This window comes from Heteronotia binoei, chromosome 21, assembly GCF_032191835.1.
Source record: "Heteronotia binoei isolate CCM8104 ecotype False Entrance Well chromosome 21, APGP_CSIRO_Hbin_v1, whole genome shotgun sequence".
Taxonomy (NCBI): domain Eukaryota; kingdom Metazoa; phylum Chordata; class Lepidosauria; order Squamata; family Gekkonidae; genus Heteronotia; species Heteronotia binoei.
The window spans coordinates 152185611-152202825 of NC_083243.1; the positions used below are offsets into that span (position 1 = coordinate 152185611).

A 17215-nucleotide genomic window follows, 5' to 3' on the forward strand; every position below is an offset into this window, starting at 1 on the left:
CCCTTCGAAGAAGAATGTTTGTAAACAAAACATTATACCTGGAATAAACTGTTGTTGGTCTTAAAGAGAGAAAGACTTTTTCTCTCTCTTTCCTCCCCCTCCCTTCCTCTTCAAAAGAGGAGCAGCAGCCCCAGAAAAGCAGAAATTCTGTGTTTTGGGGGGCGGGGGGTGGGGAGGAAAAAAAGGCAGAAGAGGAAGCAGAGAGCCACTGAGGGAGCTGGGGGAAAAGCAAACTATGGTATGGCTGCAGTAGCAGCTCTAGAAAAGGAAGCAGAAGGAGGAAGTTTCTTGTGGGCCAGATTTGAGTCCTGTGCGAGCTGGATCTGTCCTGCAAGTCTTATGTTTGACATCTCTGTCCTTGTGCTTCATTTTGAAAAAGGTAAATCAGCAAATGGTCGAGACAGAAAAGAGAAGTGCGCATATGAAGGACTTCATAAAAAGATTACATTGAATTTATTTTGGATCTCAAGGTTAATTTGTGATGCTTTGCAAGAACTGTCAGAACTGAGAAGAGAAGCACTGCTCCAGGTCCTTATTATAAGAACGCACTTGAGGCAACAGAAAACCTGCAATTTAAGGATGTTCCACTGCATAGAATTGATGGCTCACCAATCTCCCCAGTTGCATTCTATAATCAACTTAAAATTTCTCTTTAGAAAAGACTGCTTTCAAAAGAGGACACAGAAATTTCAAGGTGTGGAAGAGTTCTGGATTCTAAGAACTGACCAGCAAACTAAAGGGACAACATTCTCTATAGAGAATTATGCACATTGGCAAGAAGATTTCAACTCACTGAAAGAGAAGCCATTTGAGCCTTCAGAGACCATCTACCACTCAGAGAAGAAATGCCCAAGGAACTGCCTTGGATCTGGTGCACTCTTAATACAACAGCTATTTCTTGCAGTGAATGTAAAAGGGATTTTCCCATATGAACCTGATTGTCACTCCAGAAAGGTCCTTCTTGTCAGTCAAAACCATAACATCTTTATTGTTTATAAAAATTGTTGGATCTCTCTTAACAGCATTTGTTTCAACACACTACATTAAAATATCATTGCGTCAAAGTCACCATTCAGCATTAGGCATCAAAAGCAAAACCCGAAAAAGAACTGAGGAAGTTGGTGACATGTTTAAAGAGTGGAAACTACTTTAAAGTAGAGGTAAGTTCTTAGCACATAAAAATATTGTTTCAAAGAATCCCATGTGTTTCTCTTTCATTTCCCTCTTGAGAGTTTCCAGGGAAAAAGCCCTGCAGAATATGAATGTTCTTGATGAAACCTTATAGCACCACTGAGACTGTAAAAGGCTTTCGGAAAACATAGAAAGAGACAATGTTGTTGTAGGGAACAGATTAACACCTACGGCAACTTCATGTATTTCCCATGAACCAGCATGACCCATGATATATTGCAGCAGAACTCCACAAAAGGCATCTGGAGAAGTGACTTCTATTATTCTCTCATTCCAGAAAAGATTCTAGCTAATGACACTGTGATAAGAGTCAAGCATAATGGCTATTAATCTGGGAGAAAATGATTTTTCACATAAATTGCCATCTTTCTCACTCTCTTTAAAGTTTCACAAGCACAAAGAAAATACAATTATGGAAATTAATGGTTAGGATAAATGAGCATACCAGAATGCAAACAGAGCACAGATAAAGCAAGGAAAGACAGAAATGAAATAAACACTACGGGATGAAGGAACCCTGAGGCACCAATTTAGGATGGTTGTCCTTATGTTAGTTTCCTCTTCCACCATAAAACAGTAGTTTTCCTTTGACTTCAAAATAAGCCATCCCACATTTTTTAAATACCATTGATCTTGTTTCAGAGCTCCCACTTATCCAAGTAATGGGAAATTTCAGGATGGGGTCTGTTTCTTTGTCAGGATACTATATTGGAAGCTGATGGTGCTTTGGCAATCTCTTTTGCAACGAAGATATAGTTCATCCAGAGAACTGGCCTTTAAAGCGGCATCAGTCCCCACCCCCACTCCATGTGACACTACACCCTTGCAGCTATTCAAAGTTATGCCTCATTTCCTTACTGTTAAAATCTGTCTCTCTTTCACTAGCCCAACTTGCACAATGTTTTCCACTCTTTCCTGCCCTGCCCTCTGCCAGAAATGCTAACAAAGATATGGATTTGGGTTTAGAATATGTAACCTTAAGCAGTGGAATGGCTCATGGGAATTCGTTTCAGCTGTCAGAATCTATGAAACTGCCATGAGCATAACACCAGAGTGGTTCAGTAGCTAGGATGTTAGAGAAGCACGTGAAAAGCCCAACTAAAATTCCTGCTTAGCTCTGAAGTTTGTGGATGCCCTTGGACCATATCCTGATCTACTTTACAGGACTCTGGAAAAAAAATAGCATACAAATTATTCAGATAATCAATCTTCTTTTACTTTAATCCAATATACAATTCTGGCAGTTTCCATAGCAGACGACAGCCTGGTACATACGTCCATGTAGATCTACAAGCTGCTGAGAACATCTTACTTTGAAATATTTGACAGCACCTATGCCAGAATACACTTCTCCCCATAGCTTGCAGTCATTCAGGCTGGAGGTCATCTGTAAAGTTGTTTTTATTGAAAGTTACTTTATTAGGCCAACCTTTCCTCCCCCCACATCAGCACTGGGCAAGTCACCAGATTTCCCTTTGCTCTCAGAGAATAGAAAAGTCTGTTTATTAGGATCAATAGCTTTGCTGCTTACTCAAGCTTTTATGTTGAATTATGTTCTTGCTACTCAAAGCTATTTGCCTTGCACTGTGGATGCAAAATTCTTATGAAAGTCACCTCCAGTTCACCAGCGATAACCTGACAATAGCTTTTGATCTTATTCAGACTTTATTTCAGAAGCCTTGGATCATAATGTTCTAATTCAGGGGTGGCCAACGGTAGCTCTCTTCAGAAGTTAGTCCTTGCTTGCTTCTTTAAGCAGCTTGTCATACTCAGGATATAATGAAGAATTTGTTACTGGATGTTTTAAGCATGAGAAAAATCAGGGAGAAAGCTGGATGGCCAGATCTGGGTAGATTTTGAAATACAAGCTGTTGCTATTCTTTTTTTTCTAATCCAAAATTGTCCTATTTTAAAAAAGCTTGCATTTAAAAAATTGTAAAATGAAATTTTAATGAAATAAATACAGTAAGGTGATATTGTGCTGCTCACTGCCTTACCCAATCAGTGAACAGCCAATGTTATGAGACATTTAGCTTGTCATTTTTCCTACTCCTCTCTAACCATACTTGTTAGAATTTACCTATCCCAACAAAACTGAAGGAACTGCAAATCAACTGCAAATTAATTGACTTAAAGTTGTTAATTTTTCTATTTTTGTAGTCCATTTCATCAATACATCTGACTAGGTCAACAATTTTTAAAAAATGAACACTGTATAAAGTTACCAAAGATACCATTAAAACTGTATATGTACGTGCATCATTCCTTATATAAAATGAATAGCTTTTTTTTTTTTTTTAATTAATCCTTGGTAAAACCACCTACAATACTACACTAAAATTTAACCAGTTTCATCAAGATCCAGCAATGGCCTTTGGCAAAGAGTTGTAATTTTTTTACATGCAGAATAGCAGTTTGAAACACAGAAATAACTAAAGAATCTGATTACAGAGCCAGGGGTAGGAGGAAAGGTGATTCATTTGTCTGTTATCCTTTCAACTTAATGTTGTCAGTTAATGGTTTTAATGTAAATTTACATCAGTAAAACCAGATGGACATGCTCCTGCAGCCTAGCCAATGCAACCTGCACTACCTTTGACCAGCATGTGTGATAATTATAGCTTTAATTCATCCAGACCGATTTCGCATACACCGCTCTCACGTTTGTCTTCTCAGCGTGGCTTCCTTCCGATTTCACACTATCTGTCTCGGGACTGCAGCAAGCATTGGTGTTTTCACGCAGCAAACAGAAACTGGTTTTTAGCAGCTTCTGTTTGCTGCGCGAAAACACCGAAGCTTGCTGCAGCCCTGGGGCAGATAGTGTGAAATTGGAAGGAAGCTGCACTGAAAAGATGAACTTGAGAGCGACGTAAGGTGAGTGAGAAATCAGTCCCAGAGCTCCAAGAACATAAGTTCAGTTACTTTAAACTTTTTTTTTTTACTGGTTAGACCTTTTCTGATCTGTGCTTATGAAGATAAATCATTATAAAATGATTGCCTGTTACTGTAAAAGCCAAAAGGTGTGCTGTCGCCTTCTAAAATAAATGCATAATTAAAGCATGCAATTAAACTGGGTCAGACCACTGGTCCATCTAGTCATCTCTGACTGACAGTAGCTCTCCCAGGCAGACAAGGGTCTTTCCCAACACCTGCTCCCTGAAATACTTTTAACTGGAGATACAAAGGGCTGAACCTCAGACATTTTGCATGCAAACAGAACATGCTTTTCCACTGAGCCCTGGCCCCTTCCTTCAAACGTGGTTTGAACTTCAGAAATTTGTTGAGAGTCTGACAGTCCCTATCTCTTCATCCCTTGCACATACCAATTCTTTCCAGCACTTCTTGTTCTCTGTAACCGTAGTTTGCTATGGCAACTGAACTGGGCCATAGATTGTCTCCAAACCAAAATAAGGAACTAGAATTTGGAGGCCAACAATTCCTATTCCATTACTTTTAGTAGAAATCATAATTAACTTTTGAAGAAGAATTGCAGATTTATACCCCGCCCTTCTCCCTGAATTAGAGACTCAGAGTGGCTTACAATCTCCCATATCTTCTCCCCCCACAACAGACACCCTGTGAGGTGGGTGGGGCTGAGAGGGCTCTCACAGCAGCTGCCCTTTCAAGGACAACCTCTGTCACAGCTATGGCTAACCCAAGGCCATTCCAGCAGGTGCAAGTGGAGGAGTGGGGAATCAAACCAGGTTCTCCCAGATAAGAGTCCACACACTTAACCACTACACCAAACTGGCTCTCACTTTGGCCACTTAGTAATGCTTTTATATTTCAGTATACTGAATTATTTGTTTTTTTTAAAATGACCTCTAGGTCATTTTGTTTTGTTGGATTTGCCTCTGAACCAGCAGACAGTTTTGCCACTAAAGGTTCAGAACTTTACAAGATACTCTAGGGAACTGTAAATAATGATATGGTATTTAAATTTTGCTGACATATCTCTTGTAGAAAATCTATTCTGGAAAATAACAATAGGCCATGGAATGTCCAGCTCCACATCCAATTAAAAGCAGGTTTCCAGAACTAAGAGCACTGATTGGCTCAGGAGAACAAATGTTTGCTTCTGTTCCATTGCCACACATCCCATGTTCATTCCATCCCCAGGAGAAACACTGGCTACCTAGGAAGAAAGGGAAAAAATGAATCAGAACATTCATGTACCTAAGCCATCACACACCCCTTTCTCCTCATCACAATTAAAATCAGATCACCGATTTATCAATCACCAGCAGCCTGAATGAATGCTGTGAAAGATAAAGGAGAGTCTTGCCAAATATCCACACTACTGGGGGCTGTAACTCTGTTATATCATCATAGTTTTCAACAAGAGTATAAACAAAAGGGAAAAAAATCATTCAAGCTGTATTGCCATTTTCTTAATGTATTATTTACATGGCTCAGTGGTAGAACATCTGCTTAATATTCATGTACAGAAAGTCATAAATTCACTCCCTGGCATTTCCAGTTAAAAAGATCAGGTACCAGGTAATACGAAAAGACCCTTCATAGTCACTGCCAGTCAGAGTAGACCAATAATCTGATTCATTATATGACAGCTTCCTGTGTCTCCACTAAACAAAAAAACGTGGTATGATTTTCAAGTCCCTATAGCAGCATTCCAGTATTACCCTGTTAATAATAAACTCACTGGTCTCTATGCTGGGAATAGGGACACAGCCAGGGGACCAGGAAGGCTGCTACAACTCTGGGAAGGGTCTGCATGGGATGGCCCAGAGCACTCAACCACCCCTGTACCTTCCTTATTAGCAAGTCCTTTTAACCGTGGCTAAAGAGATATGAAGACCCAGTCAGTTTAACAAGAAGCAGTTTATTATAAGTGCTCTATAACAACAAGTGGGTAGTAAAACATTTAGTGCAACAGTGAAATAAGAAACGGTAAAGGTTGGAATTAATAAATAAAAGCCCTGACGTGTCTGACTAGAAGTTCCCTGCTACTAATACCAAAACTCACCACCCCCTTTCAGTGAGGGAACTCTCTTCAGCTGCAACTTCCTCCAGTCCAGCCTCAGCAGAGAGAACAACTTCCCTTTCCAGTCAAACCTATTTATGCTTTCCTCCCAGGTCCTACCCACCCCCAGGCTAGTTTTCCCTCCAAAACTGCGACCTAATCAGAGGGACAGAAGGAATCCTGGGAGGTGTAGGCCCTGTATCTACTCCTAGGCAGGCTTCTCCCTGCTGTCTAGGCTGCACTAAGCCCCAGATCATGTCAGCCTTTTTTCAAAGACAGCAAAATGGGGCCTTCCACAAGCAAGGAAAAAGTTTCTGTTTGACCTTGAGATTCTCCAAGTATGTAGAAAAATGTCAACATATCTAAATGTAGCCTATAATATAGTGGGTTCAATGCACTGAGGTTGTGGTGATAATCAGTTTTTTATTAGATACAGCATGGTATAGAGCGGCACTAAAAGACTGGAGAACAGGGCCAACTATATACAACTCTGGATTCCCGCGCAAGCACGTTATTGGATCACTGAAACCAGCAGGGGACCCTTGATTGGAGAAGGGCAGCACGGATTTGGATCCTACTGCCCATTGTTCCCAAATCCCCAAGCTCAGTCCTTCTGGCTCCAATGAACCCGGCAGGAACACCCATATCAGTCTACACTTTGGTCTGCATACATAACATCCCTCTCCCCCTAGTTCGAAAGCCTCAACAGACATAGTCCCTCAGGTAGGCAGCTTTGCGATGCTCCCGCGTAGACTGCCTAGGCGCCGTAGAAGGCGGAGGAGTGGCCGTTGCTTCAGGCACAGCCAGCGGAGGAGCCGGTGATGCTGTCATCTCAGTGTAGTTCCGAGTCTGCAGAGGCCTCTGGCTCGGTTGGGAGAGTTGGAGCCAGGTCCTCTGCTTCAGCTGTCTTGGTCACAGGGGAAGGCGGAACGGCTGGCCAGTCATTTGGGCCCTACTTGACCTCATTTCCGGGGGCTTCTTGTGACCTTAACTGGTCGATGTGCTGCCTAATGGTGGGCCTGCCTTCTGTGGTGACTTTGTACATAACTTAACCAAGTACTTGAGCGACCCTGATCAGGATCCAAGCAGGGCCCCTCCCAAAGTTCTTTGCATAAACGAAGTCCCCTATATCCAGCCCACGGGGCGCCCGGATCACCTCTGGCATTTCCCACAGATTCAGGGCTCAGTCTGGGTGCATCCGATTCAGGAAGGTTGACAACCACCGGCCCATTAGGAGCTTGACCAAGCTGTGGCCGGTGATGGTGCAAGGGATAGTATTGCTGGGCTAGTAGGCACTCAGCGAGGCGGGTCTCCCAGTCCTCTTGGATGATGCAGCATAGCAATTAAGGAATTGACCACACCATCCTTTCAGCTTAGCCATTAGTGGCCAGGTGGAAAAGGGCTGACTTAATGTGCCTAATCAAGTTTCTGGCACAAAAGTCTTGAAATTCACCCGACGTAAAGGCCGTTCCGTTGTCTGAGACAAGGGTGTCCGATAAGCCATGAGTTGCAAAGACCCTGTAGAGAGCACCAATGGAGGCCCAGGAGGATGTGGAGACCACATGAGCAATTTCATGTAGGAGTCCACGATGAGAAAGAAGGTCTGCCCCCGGAAGGGCCCTGCAAAGTCCAGATGCAGGCAGGACCAAGGGTTTCACGTGAACTCCCACTTCTGGGCAGGAGTGGTGCCGGTCGGGTCCCACTTCTGGGCAGGGTGGTGCCGGTCAGGTCTCCTGGCATGGTTGGCAACGGGTGACCCAGGACTCGATCGCATTGTCCATCCCAGTCCACCAAACATAACTGCGGGCGAGGGCCTTCATGTGCACGATCCCCAGGTGTGTTTTGTGCAGCGCAGTGAGGACTCGCTACCACGGTGCCAGAGGCACCACCACCCTACTTTCCCACAACAAGCACCCTTTATGCACTGAGAGCTCATCCCAGCAGGACGCATATGCTGTAAAATCCAGGCCTACCTGGCTGGTGGGCCACCCCCTCCACACCCAGTCCAGAACTCAGGAGAGGGTTTTGTCCCTGATGGAGAACTTGGTGATGTCCTTGGCGTGCATCAGGCAGTCTGGAAGGGACTCTATGAGCAAAATCTGGTGCGCTGGGGCCGGATATGGGTCCCCGGAAGGCAGCAGCGGCTTAAGGCATCCACTTGGCCCATTGCCTTTCCAGGGCGGTATTGGAGGGCATATTGATACCTGGAAATGAAGATGGACCACCACAAGACCCATGGTGACAACATTTGGAGCATCTGGCGGTCCGGGGCAAAAAGGTTCAGCAGGGGCTTGTGGTCAGTCAGGATGGTGAAAGGCTGGCCATAGAGTTAGTCATGGATTTTTTTTTCAACCCCCGCTACTATGGCCAGACCCTCCTTATCAATCTGTGCATAGTTGTGCTCCGGTTTCTGCAGGGTCCTGGAATAGTAAGCCATTGGAACCTCATGGCCATCTGGCAGCATGTGCGCTAGGACCGCCCCCACCCCGTAGGGAGATGCATTTCAGGCAAAAATGATGGGCAGCCACTCGTCGAAATGTGCCAGCAAACTTTTGGAGGTGAGGAGGTCCTTGACTGCCTGAAAAGCGGCAGCTTGCTGACGGCCTCAGACTCATGGGGCCCTCTTGTCCAGCAGTCTATGGAGAGACTCGGCCACAGCTGCCTTGTGTGGAAGAAAGTTGTGGTAAAAGTTCAAGAAGCCGAGGAATGCTTGTAGCTCCGCCTTGTTTGTGGGGACCGGTGCATCGCAGATGACCTGGATCTTCTCCTGGAAGGGGTGGATCCCGCTCATGTCCACCAAGTACCCCAGAAAGTCTAACTTTGGGACCCCCAGGTGGCACTTTTCCTTTTTACTTTCAGGCCAGCTGAGCCGAAGCGCTGGAGCACCACTCTGAGGCGGAAGGCAAATTCTTCCTCTGTGGCGGCAGTGATCAGCACATTGTCAAAAAACAGCTGGACCCCAGGGATACCTTTTAAAAGAGAGTCCATTAAGTTCTGGAAAATCCCTGGGGCCATGCTGACCCCAAATTGGAGACGCTTGACTTTAAAAGAGCCCCTGTGTATCACAGTCCTTTGTGCCTTTGCAGTAGCTGTGTTTACCAGAAGCCGCAGGTAGGCTGATGCCAAGTCTAATTTCCCAAAAATTTTAACCCCCGCCAATGATGCTAACACGTGGCTGACCACCAGAACTGGGTATGCGTGGTCCTTCAGCGCCCTGTTGATCGTACATTTGTAGTCCACGCAGATGCAGACTCGGCTGTTGGGCTTAACCGGGGTGATGATGGGAGTTTCCCAACATGCATTGGCGACTGACTGTAGCACCCCTTGCTCCATGAGGCAATCTAACTCCTCGTCTCACTTGGGTTTCAGGGCAAAAGGGCTGCATGTTGGAGCTTAGTTGTAATGCTACTGGGGGCCCTGTATAATTGCCTAGGGTGCCGTCAAACATGGATGGGAACTCCCCACAAATCTGCTGAAAGTCCATGCTTGCAGGGGTCTGGTGGATGCTCATCACCTTGATCCCCACGGGATTGAACCAAATCTGCCCTAGCAAGCTACAGAGGTCCCCATTCACCATTAGCATGGGTAGAGTTCTGGAGAATTGACGGTAATTCACCCAGAAAACCCCTACCCCTAAAACAGCGACCTCTCGCTTCTGAAAGTTCTGAATGATGACTAGGAATGGGTGTAGCAAGGGCCCCCCGCCTAGACACAATTGTCTGAGGGTTCTAACCGAGATGATGGTATGAGCACCCTGGAGTCCACCTCCATTTTGCATAGAGCGCCCTCTATGAGGACTGTGGTTTAAAACCTTTCTGGGCAGGGCATGGACAGTTGGCATACCTGGCTGGACACTGCTATGAGAGCATGTAGTTCATCCATGACAGCAACCTCGTGGTGGTGGCCATTTTGTCTCTTAGTGAGTATACTCTTAGTGAGTATAGCTATACATCCACAGTATTCCAATGTGTTTCTCTTTTAGAATTGTATCAGTATAATTATTTGTATTGACATATTCAAAATAGGGATATTGGCTATATATCTCATTACATATGCTATACCCATTTTCACTATATTTTATTGTATTCCTTCTTCCTATGGCAAACTAGAATTATGTTTACATGTTTAAAACTAAATTAGGTGGACAAGAACATCACTATTCAATGTATTTCTTTTTTAGCTTTATTGACACACTCAAACAGGGACTTTGGTTGCTTATCCCATTACATATATGGAACCCATCTCCCATTGTCATTGACAGACAATAACCGATTTCGCACACAGCTCACCCCGGAGTCACGTCCCTCTTCACTGCGCAGCGTCTGGTCAGATTTCCCACCATCTGCACCAGAGGAGCAGGAAGAGCCGCGGCTTCTGCCTCGCAAACGGAAACTGGGTTTTAGCAATTTCCGTTTGCGACACAGAAGCCGCGGCTCTTCCTGCTCCTCCGAAGCAGATGGTGGGAAATCCGACCAGACACTGCGCAGTGAAGAGGGACGTGACTCTGAGGTGAGCTGTGTGCGAAATTGGTTAATCTCACATTTTGACATACTACTGTTTTGTTGCTTTTCCATGCTCATGCTACTCAGATCAAAGGTTTGCTCAATTGGTTAATTTTACTGCATACTGCTGTTTTGTTGCTTTCACATGCTCATGTTACTCAGATCAAAGGTTTCCTCAATTTGCTAATTTTACTATTCTGTCATTGTACCATTTTACATTCTAAACCACTGCCTACCAGATAATTTTACTTCACTGTCATTGGTTCTTATATCTGTACCATGTTACATTCTGGGCCACTGCCTACCAGCTATGTATGGCTCTGCTCAGCTATGTATGGCTTTGCTCATTGTGCTGGATTCCTCGTCTGATGAAGTGTGTTTAAGAGCACACGAAAGCTTATGTTCTAAATAAAAATTGGTTGGTCTTAAAGGTGCAACTTGACTCCTGCTTTGTTCAATTATCTTCCCTATTTTCTCCTTCCCATAGCAGCTGCCAAAAAGACCCATTCAGGAACAAAATATTATGCAGTGTTACACAAAGATGTGGTCTCCTAATATTTGGGGGATATTATTTCTTACAGGAGAACTTTAAGCTTAGTGAGAGGGGGTAACAGCAAGATCTCTCCACCAAAGTTTACAGGGGTTATTCCCTTAACAAACTTTCAGAATTAACCAGAACGTTGCTTAATCAAAAGTGCTTGTTTTTAAAGAGAAAATAATAATGCACACATACAGAGGATAAATACACACTGAAAAACAAACTCACAAGTTGCAGAAATACAGAGGTGAGAGGTGTTATGGTAAGGGGGGGGGGGGCTGGGGGGGATTATACTTACCATTCAGAGGTCCAGAAGTCCATGGAGCAGAGGCAGTGAAGATGGCAAATGACCAAAACAAATTTGGCATTGTGATGCCAGTGGCGCCTGAGACAAGAAACACCCACAGTGGGGAAATGCTTAGGCGAAAATGTTTCCTGGGAGCATGCTGATGTACGACAATGCACTGATGTGATTTGCTGCCTGGAAGTAAAACAAAGTGCTGGGAAATGCCTAATGGGGTTCCCAGGAAAAGACAAAGATGTTGTCATAATTGCATCTATGTGTGGAGATGGGTTTCTGGGTGTAAACAGGAACTGCTAACGTGTCTTGATGTAATTTGGCCAAGAAGGTAAGAATGCTAATGTTTGCTGATGATCTTAGACTGATGGAGAGAAAGGGGAACCCAGCTGGGTGAATAACCCAACAACTAGGGCAGGCATGTCCAACTTCGAACAGGTCGTGATCTATTTTTTCTGGACAAAAGTGCTGGTGATCTACCACCATGAGAATTAAGTTTCAAATTAGTTTCGAATTAGATTTTAACCCACCAAATTTGGTTTCTCCCCCCCCCCCCCCATTTACAATGCACCTTCTTTCATTTACTGGTAAGCAAAATAAGCAAAAACAAAACAGAGACGAAGATCCAGAAAGAACTGCGAACAGTTTTTTTAAAATCTTTATTGTTATAACTTTCTTTTACTTTTATTGAGTAATTTGTGTTAAATGTAGGTCAAGTATTGATCCAGGCTGATCTTGCACAATCTTTAAAACTTCGCTCTTGCTAATTAGTGAGGCATCTGAGCCTGCATTTCATCCACCAGCTTTTTGAAGTTGGGTGAATATTGCGTGAGGGCCAGTCTCAGGGAATCCTGAGATGTCCATCTGTAATGTTGGAATGCTGTGTACTCTGTCATTTTCAGATGGGAAAACGCAGATTCACACAAATAAGTTGAACTGAAACAGGAGTGTACAGCTTCACTACATCTTCTCAAGTTGGGAAATTTGTCTCTAGGCAGTAGCTTCCAAAACGATTTTTGCTCAGCACGGGTCTTGAGAAAAATGTCATTTTGAAGGGTTACTATTTCATTTTCAAGAGATGCCTTTTTCAATTTTTACTGATAGCAGCTGTAGTTTCCTTAATGTTCATATCGGCTTTGAATGGATATGACAGGTTCTCCACAACTTTTTCAATTCTTTGGAAGTCACAGAATCTTTTTTCGAATTCCTGGATAACAGAGCAGATTTTTGTCACATACTTCTTGTTCTGAAAAACAAAATTTGGATATTGTCCCAGATGGTCCTGTGAATTAGGAAAATGATCAAAATTGTTGTTTGCAAGATCAGTCATCATTAGCTCAAATTTGCTCTTGTAAGATAAAACTGTACTCATTGTCTCGCCAATGCATTTGTTTTTACCTTGTAGTTCAATGTTCATATCACTTAGTTCGCCTGTAAAGTCAGCAAGAAATGCCAGATCACATAACCACTCCTCATCTTCCAACTCTGCTTTGTCATCTCCCCTCTCCTTCAAAAACCTTATTTCATTCAGCAAATCACGAAATCTTTGCAGAAATTTGTGCCTACTTAGCCACCTTACATCTGTGTGCAAAATGATTTCCGCTGCCCCTTCATCAAGAGTAAGATTGAAAAGCCGTCTTTGAAGTGATCTTCTATGAACTGAATTTACAATTTTGAAACTGATGTCCATGACAATCTTTGTATTGAGTCTCTTGCTTGCCAAAACTTGCTGGTGAATGATGCAGTGGTAAGAAAGGAAATCTGGAAAGTCGTCATGCTGTCTACAGAGGCCTATGAAACCGTTAACCTCACCTGTCATTGCTCTTGCTCCATCAGTAGTGATGGAAACAAGTTTATGCAATGGAAGATTACACTCTGTCACAAAAGAATTGAAAGAGCTGAATATTTCCTGACTGGTAGTTCTCCCTTTTAAAGAAATCATTCCAAGTAGTTCTTCTTTAACACTGAAGTCTTCAAAAACCATCCAGATAAAAACTAGTAACAGGGCTATGTCTCTTATGTCTGTAGATTCATCCAGTTGGAGTGAGAAAGCAACACAAACTGAAACATCCTCCAACAATTGTTCAGTTACGTCTCCACATATCTTTTCTATTCACTGCACAATGGTGTTTCTTGACAATTGCACATCTTGAACAGCAACTATGATCTTTCTTATTCTTAAATCCTTCAAAAAGATTGTCTGCTGCTTCAAGAAAACAATCTTTTACAAATTCACCTTCATTGAAAGGTTTGCATTTCTTTGCGATCAGGTTGCTAACCTTGAAGGATGCCATGGTTGCATTGACTGAATGTGACCTTGGCTTTGCCATCAACTGTTGCTGTGCAGCCAATTTAGATTTAAGTTCTTTGAGCTTCAGTTTACGAATTTCACTTTTGGGTGGAAAATCAGCATCAAACTTATTGCTATACAGAGCCTTATAATGACGCTCCAGATTACCCTTTTGGGGCAAGGATACAGCAGCATTACAAAGTACACAACACTTGTCTTTCACCATGATGAAGTAGTAGTCCATTTCCCATTCATCATGAAAGTGGTAGGTTTTGCTCTTCTTTGGAACACTCATCTTCCTTATACTGGGGTGGCTGGGGTGCTATGTTAACACTGGCTGAATCTGGTCCAAAACTGTCACTGTCCCAAAGTATTAAAGATCAACAGGAACTGAAGACCTCTGGATGATGCCAAAACCACACATGCAGTTCTAAAAGTAAAAATAAGAATTCTTCATACTGGCACCAATAATCAAATACCACCACACCAAACAATCATCAAAAAACCCCAAACATCTGTCCAACAAACCATGAGACCAAGTGGGGCTGGTGATCTACCTCTGACCCCTCTGTGATCTACTAGTAGATCGCGATCTACCTGTTGGACATACCTGAACTAGGGTGATCAGGTCAGGAAGGGAGGTGTTAGGATTTGCAAAGGGAGGAATTATCTTCTTTCCTGTGGGCTCCATAATGCAGAGAGAGATGTCTTTGGTTTTTAGATGAGGGGAACCATTACCCTGACAGACACCTTGAACCACCTCCCAAATTAGCAACACAGACTTGTATTTAGCTGCCAAGGGCCATTTTATTTGGCTTTACTGCATTTTGGTTTTTACTGTACATTTCCAAGCCACATTCTGGCTTACTCCTAAACCAGGCATGGCTGGCACTGAGAGAATTGGGGGTGAAAGATAAGGAACATCTCTCACCCAGTGTGTCCTGTGTAGGGGTGCTTAGGGGGCCTTAGAGCAGCACTGAGAGCTACAGCAAGGAAAGAAATTGGAGGAAATCACAGCCCTCTTTCTTCCAGCAGTGATAAGTTTGCTTTGTTTATCATTTTATACTAGCACAAAAGGATTATGATTTCACCCAATTCCACCTTTTTATTACAGCTCCCCATGCCACATGGCATTTTGTCTGTGAGGATCTTGATTATCAACATTGGAGGCGGGGGGGACAATATACAGCTGGAATTAGAGGAAGACTGGGAATATCTGGGTGTATTTTACTCCATGCATTAATTATGCTTATAGTTCAGGGGTGGCCAAACTTGCTTAATGTAAGAGCAACATAGAATAAATGTCAAATGTTTGAGAGCCATAAGACATAAACGTCAGATGTTTGAGAGCTGAGGAAGGAAGGAAGGAAGGAAGGAAGGAAGGAAGGAAGGAAGGAAGGAAGGAAGGAAGGAAGGAAGGAAGGAAGGAAGGAAGGAAGGAAGGAAGGAAGGAAGGAAGGAAGGAAGGAAGGAGCAAATAGATGGGGGAGGGAGGGGAAGAGAAAGGTGGAAAGAAAGCAACTTCAACTTTAAATGCATGCTCCAAGCCACCAGCTTGGAGTGGTAGAATACAACTCATTGATTTCAATCACCTTTTCAATCAAGCCATCCTAAAACAAGCAACAATCTATAATAGTTCAGAACAGGCAACTATATGAAAGTTAAAAGGCTAGAGAAAGCCTTTGCAGAGAAAGCCTTTAGAAGAGAAAATAGCCCATTGTGCATAACTACAGTGGAAAGGAATTCCATTAATCAAAGGACAATCAAGATGTAATCACATCACATTGATGAGAAAAAGCAGTTGTTTATACACAGTTCAACACAATGCAGACAAAATACCGTTTTAAGGTGTTCTTCCCTGCCCATATCTGCCAAAATTAAGAACTCAGAAGTAACACTATTAATAAACATATTACAGGGCAATGTATTGAAGACTGTAGGAAATCTTTCTCAGTCCATGTATTGTTCAAATTTACTGGCTTGGCATATTACGCCACACCCCCTGATGCCAAGCCAGCTGGAATAGTGTTCCTGCTCAAAAAAAGCTCTGGGAGTAAGAACACTGAAATGATTCAGACATAAAGAAAACATTTACTGATGTGATTGTTATTAAGAAACACTTTGGGAAGAAGAGCTAAAATTAGTCAGCTACTTCTTTTATTTCAGCCATATCTCTGAAGCCACAACTGGAAGCTCAGACACAGAAATGAAGTTCTCATTCTTCATTCCAACAAAACTAACTGTATCTGAAAAAAAAAACAATAAAACAGGCTCTCTTTTCCTAGTCTCATTCTACTGATCTGAACAAGCAGAGTCTGCAATATCATCTAAATACATGGCTGGCTTCCTATTAAATAAGCTGTACTCAGAGTCAGTGGTGTTTCAGGAGGCAAAGGGTGTTTCAGTCTCCCCAGCTGCAAAATGGAGCAATAATATTCATTCACCTTTGACAGAAAGTTTGACCTCTTGAAAGTGGCTTCCTGCAACAGCTCATGCATTTTTAATGTGAGGGACCACAGCCAAATCCCTTTCCTTCATTAAATAACCTTTCTTGCTTTGTTGAGAACTACTGTAAAAGTCAGTACTAGTTTTTCATCTGGTCAGTTAACATGTGACTCCCCCCTAACAATAAAAATACCAACTGTAAAACTAGGGTTGCCAATCCCCAGGTGGGGGCAGGGGATCCCCCGGTTTGGAGACCCTCCCCCCGCTTCAGACTCGTCAGAAAGCGGGGGGAGGGGAGGGAAATGTCTGCTGGGAACTCTATTATTCCCTATGGAGATTTATTCCCATAGAAAATCATGGAGAATTGATCTGGGGGTATTTGGGGCTCTGGGAGGGCTGTTTTTTTGGGGTAGAGGCACCAAATTTTCAGCATAGCATCTAGTGCCTCTCCCCAAAATACTCCCCAAGTTTCAAAAAGATTGGACCAGGGTTGTCCAATTCTATGAGCCCCAAAAGAAGGTGCCCTTATCCTTCATTATTTCCTATGGAAGGAAGGAATTGAAAAGGTGTGTTGTCCCTTTAAATGTGATGGCCAGAACTCCCTTTGGAGTTCAATTATGCTTGTCACAGCCTTTATATTGGCTCCACCCCTAATGTCTCCTGGCTCCACCCCCAAAGTCCCCAGATATTTCTTGAATTGGATTTGGTAACCCTATGTAAAACACATTTCATGGATGTACAATAAAAAAATCTCAAGCTTCTCTGCGGGGCGGGGGGGGGGGGAATTGAGCTTAATTAAATCCTACTGAAATCAAGGCATGGTTAGAGGAAAAGGAGGGACAGGGCTTAAAATACAAGTTTGTTTAAAGGCAAAGGAAGTCCCCTATGCAAGCACCAAGTCATTACCAACTGATGGGGTGAAATCACATCATGAAGTTTTCTTGGCAAACGTTTTACAGGGTGATTT

The 17215-nt window shown here is 43.2% G+C and overlaps 1 protein-coding gene across 1 annotated transcript in view; it reads right to left on the minus strand.

Annotated features, from left to right (window-relative positions):
- Positions 1-2388: 2388 nt before the first annotated feature.
- The window catches only part of SERGEF (secretion regulating guanine nucleotide exchange factor), a 145197-nt gene continuing 130370 nt past the window's right edge, over positions 2389-17215 (minus strand). Inside the window, exon 11 of the mRNA XM_060262304.1 lies at positions 2389-5326. Within this exon, the coding sequence (XP_060118287.1) occupies positions 5160-5326 (167 nt within the window). The 3' untranslated portion in view covers positions 2389-5159. The remainder of the gene's footprint in view (positions 5327-17215) is intronic.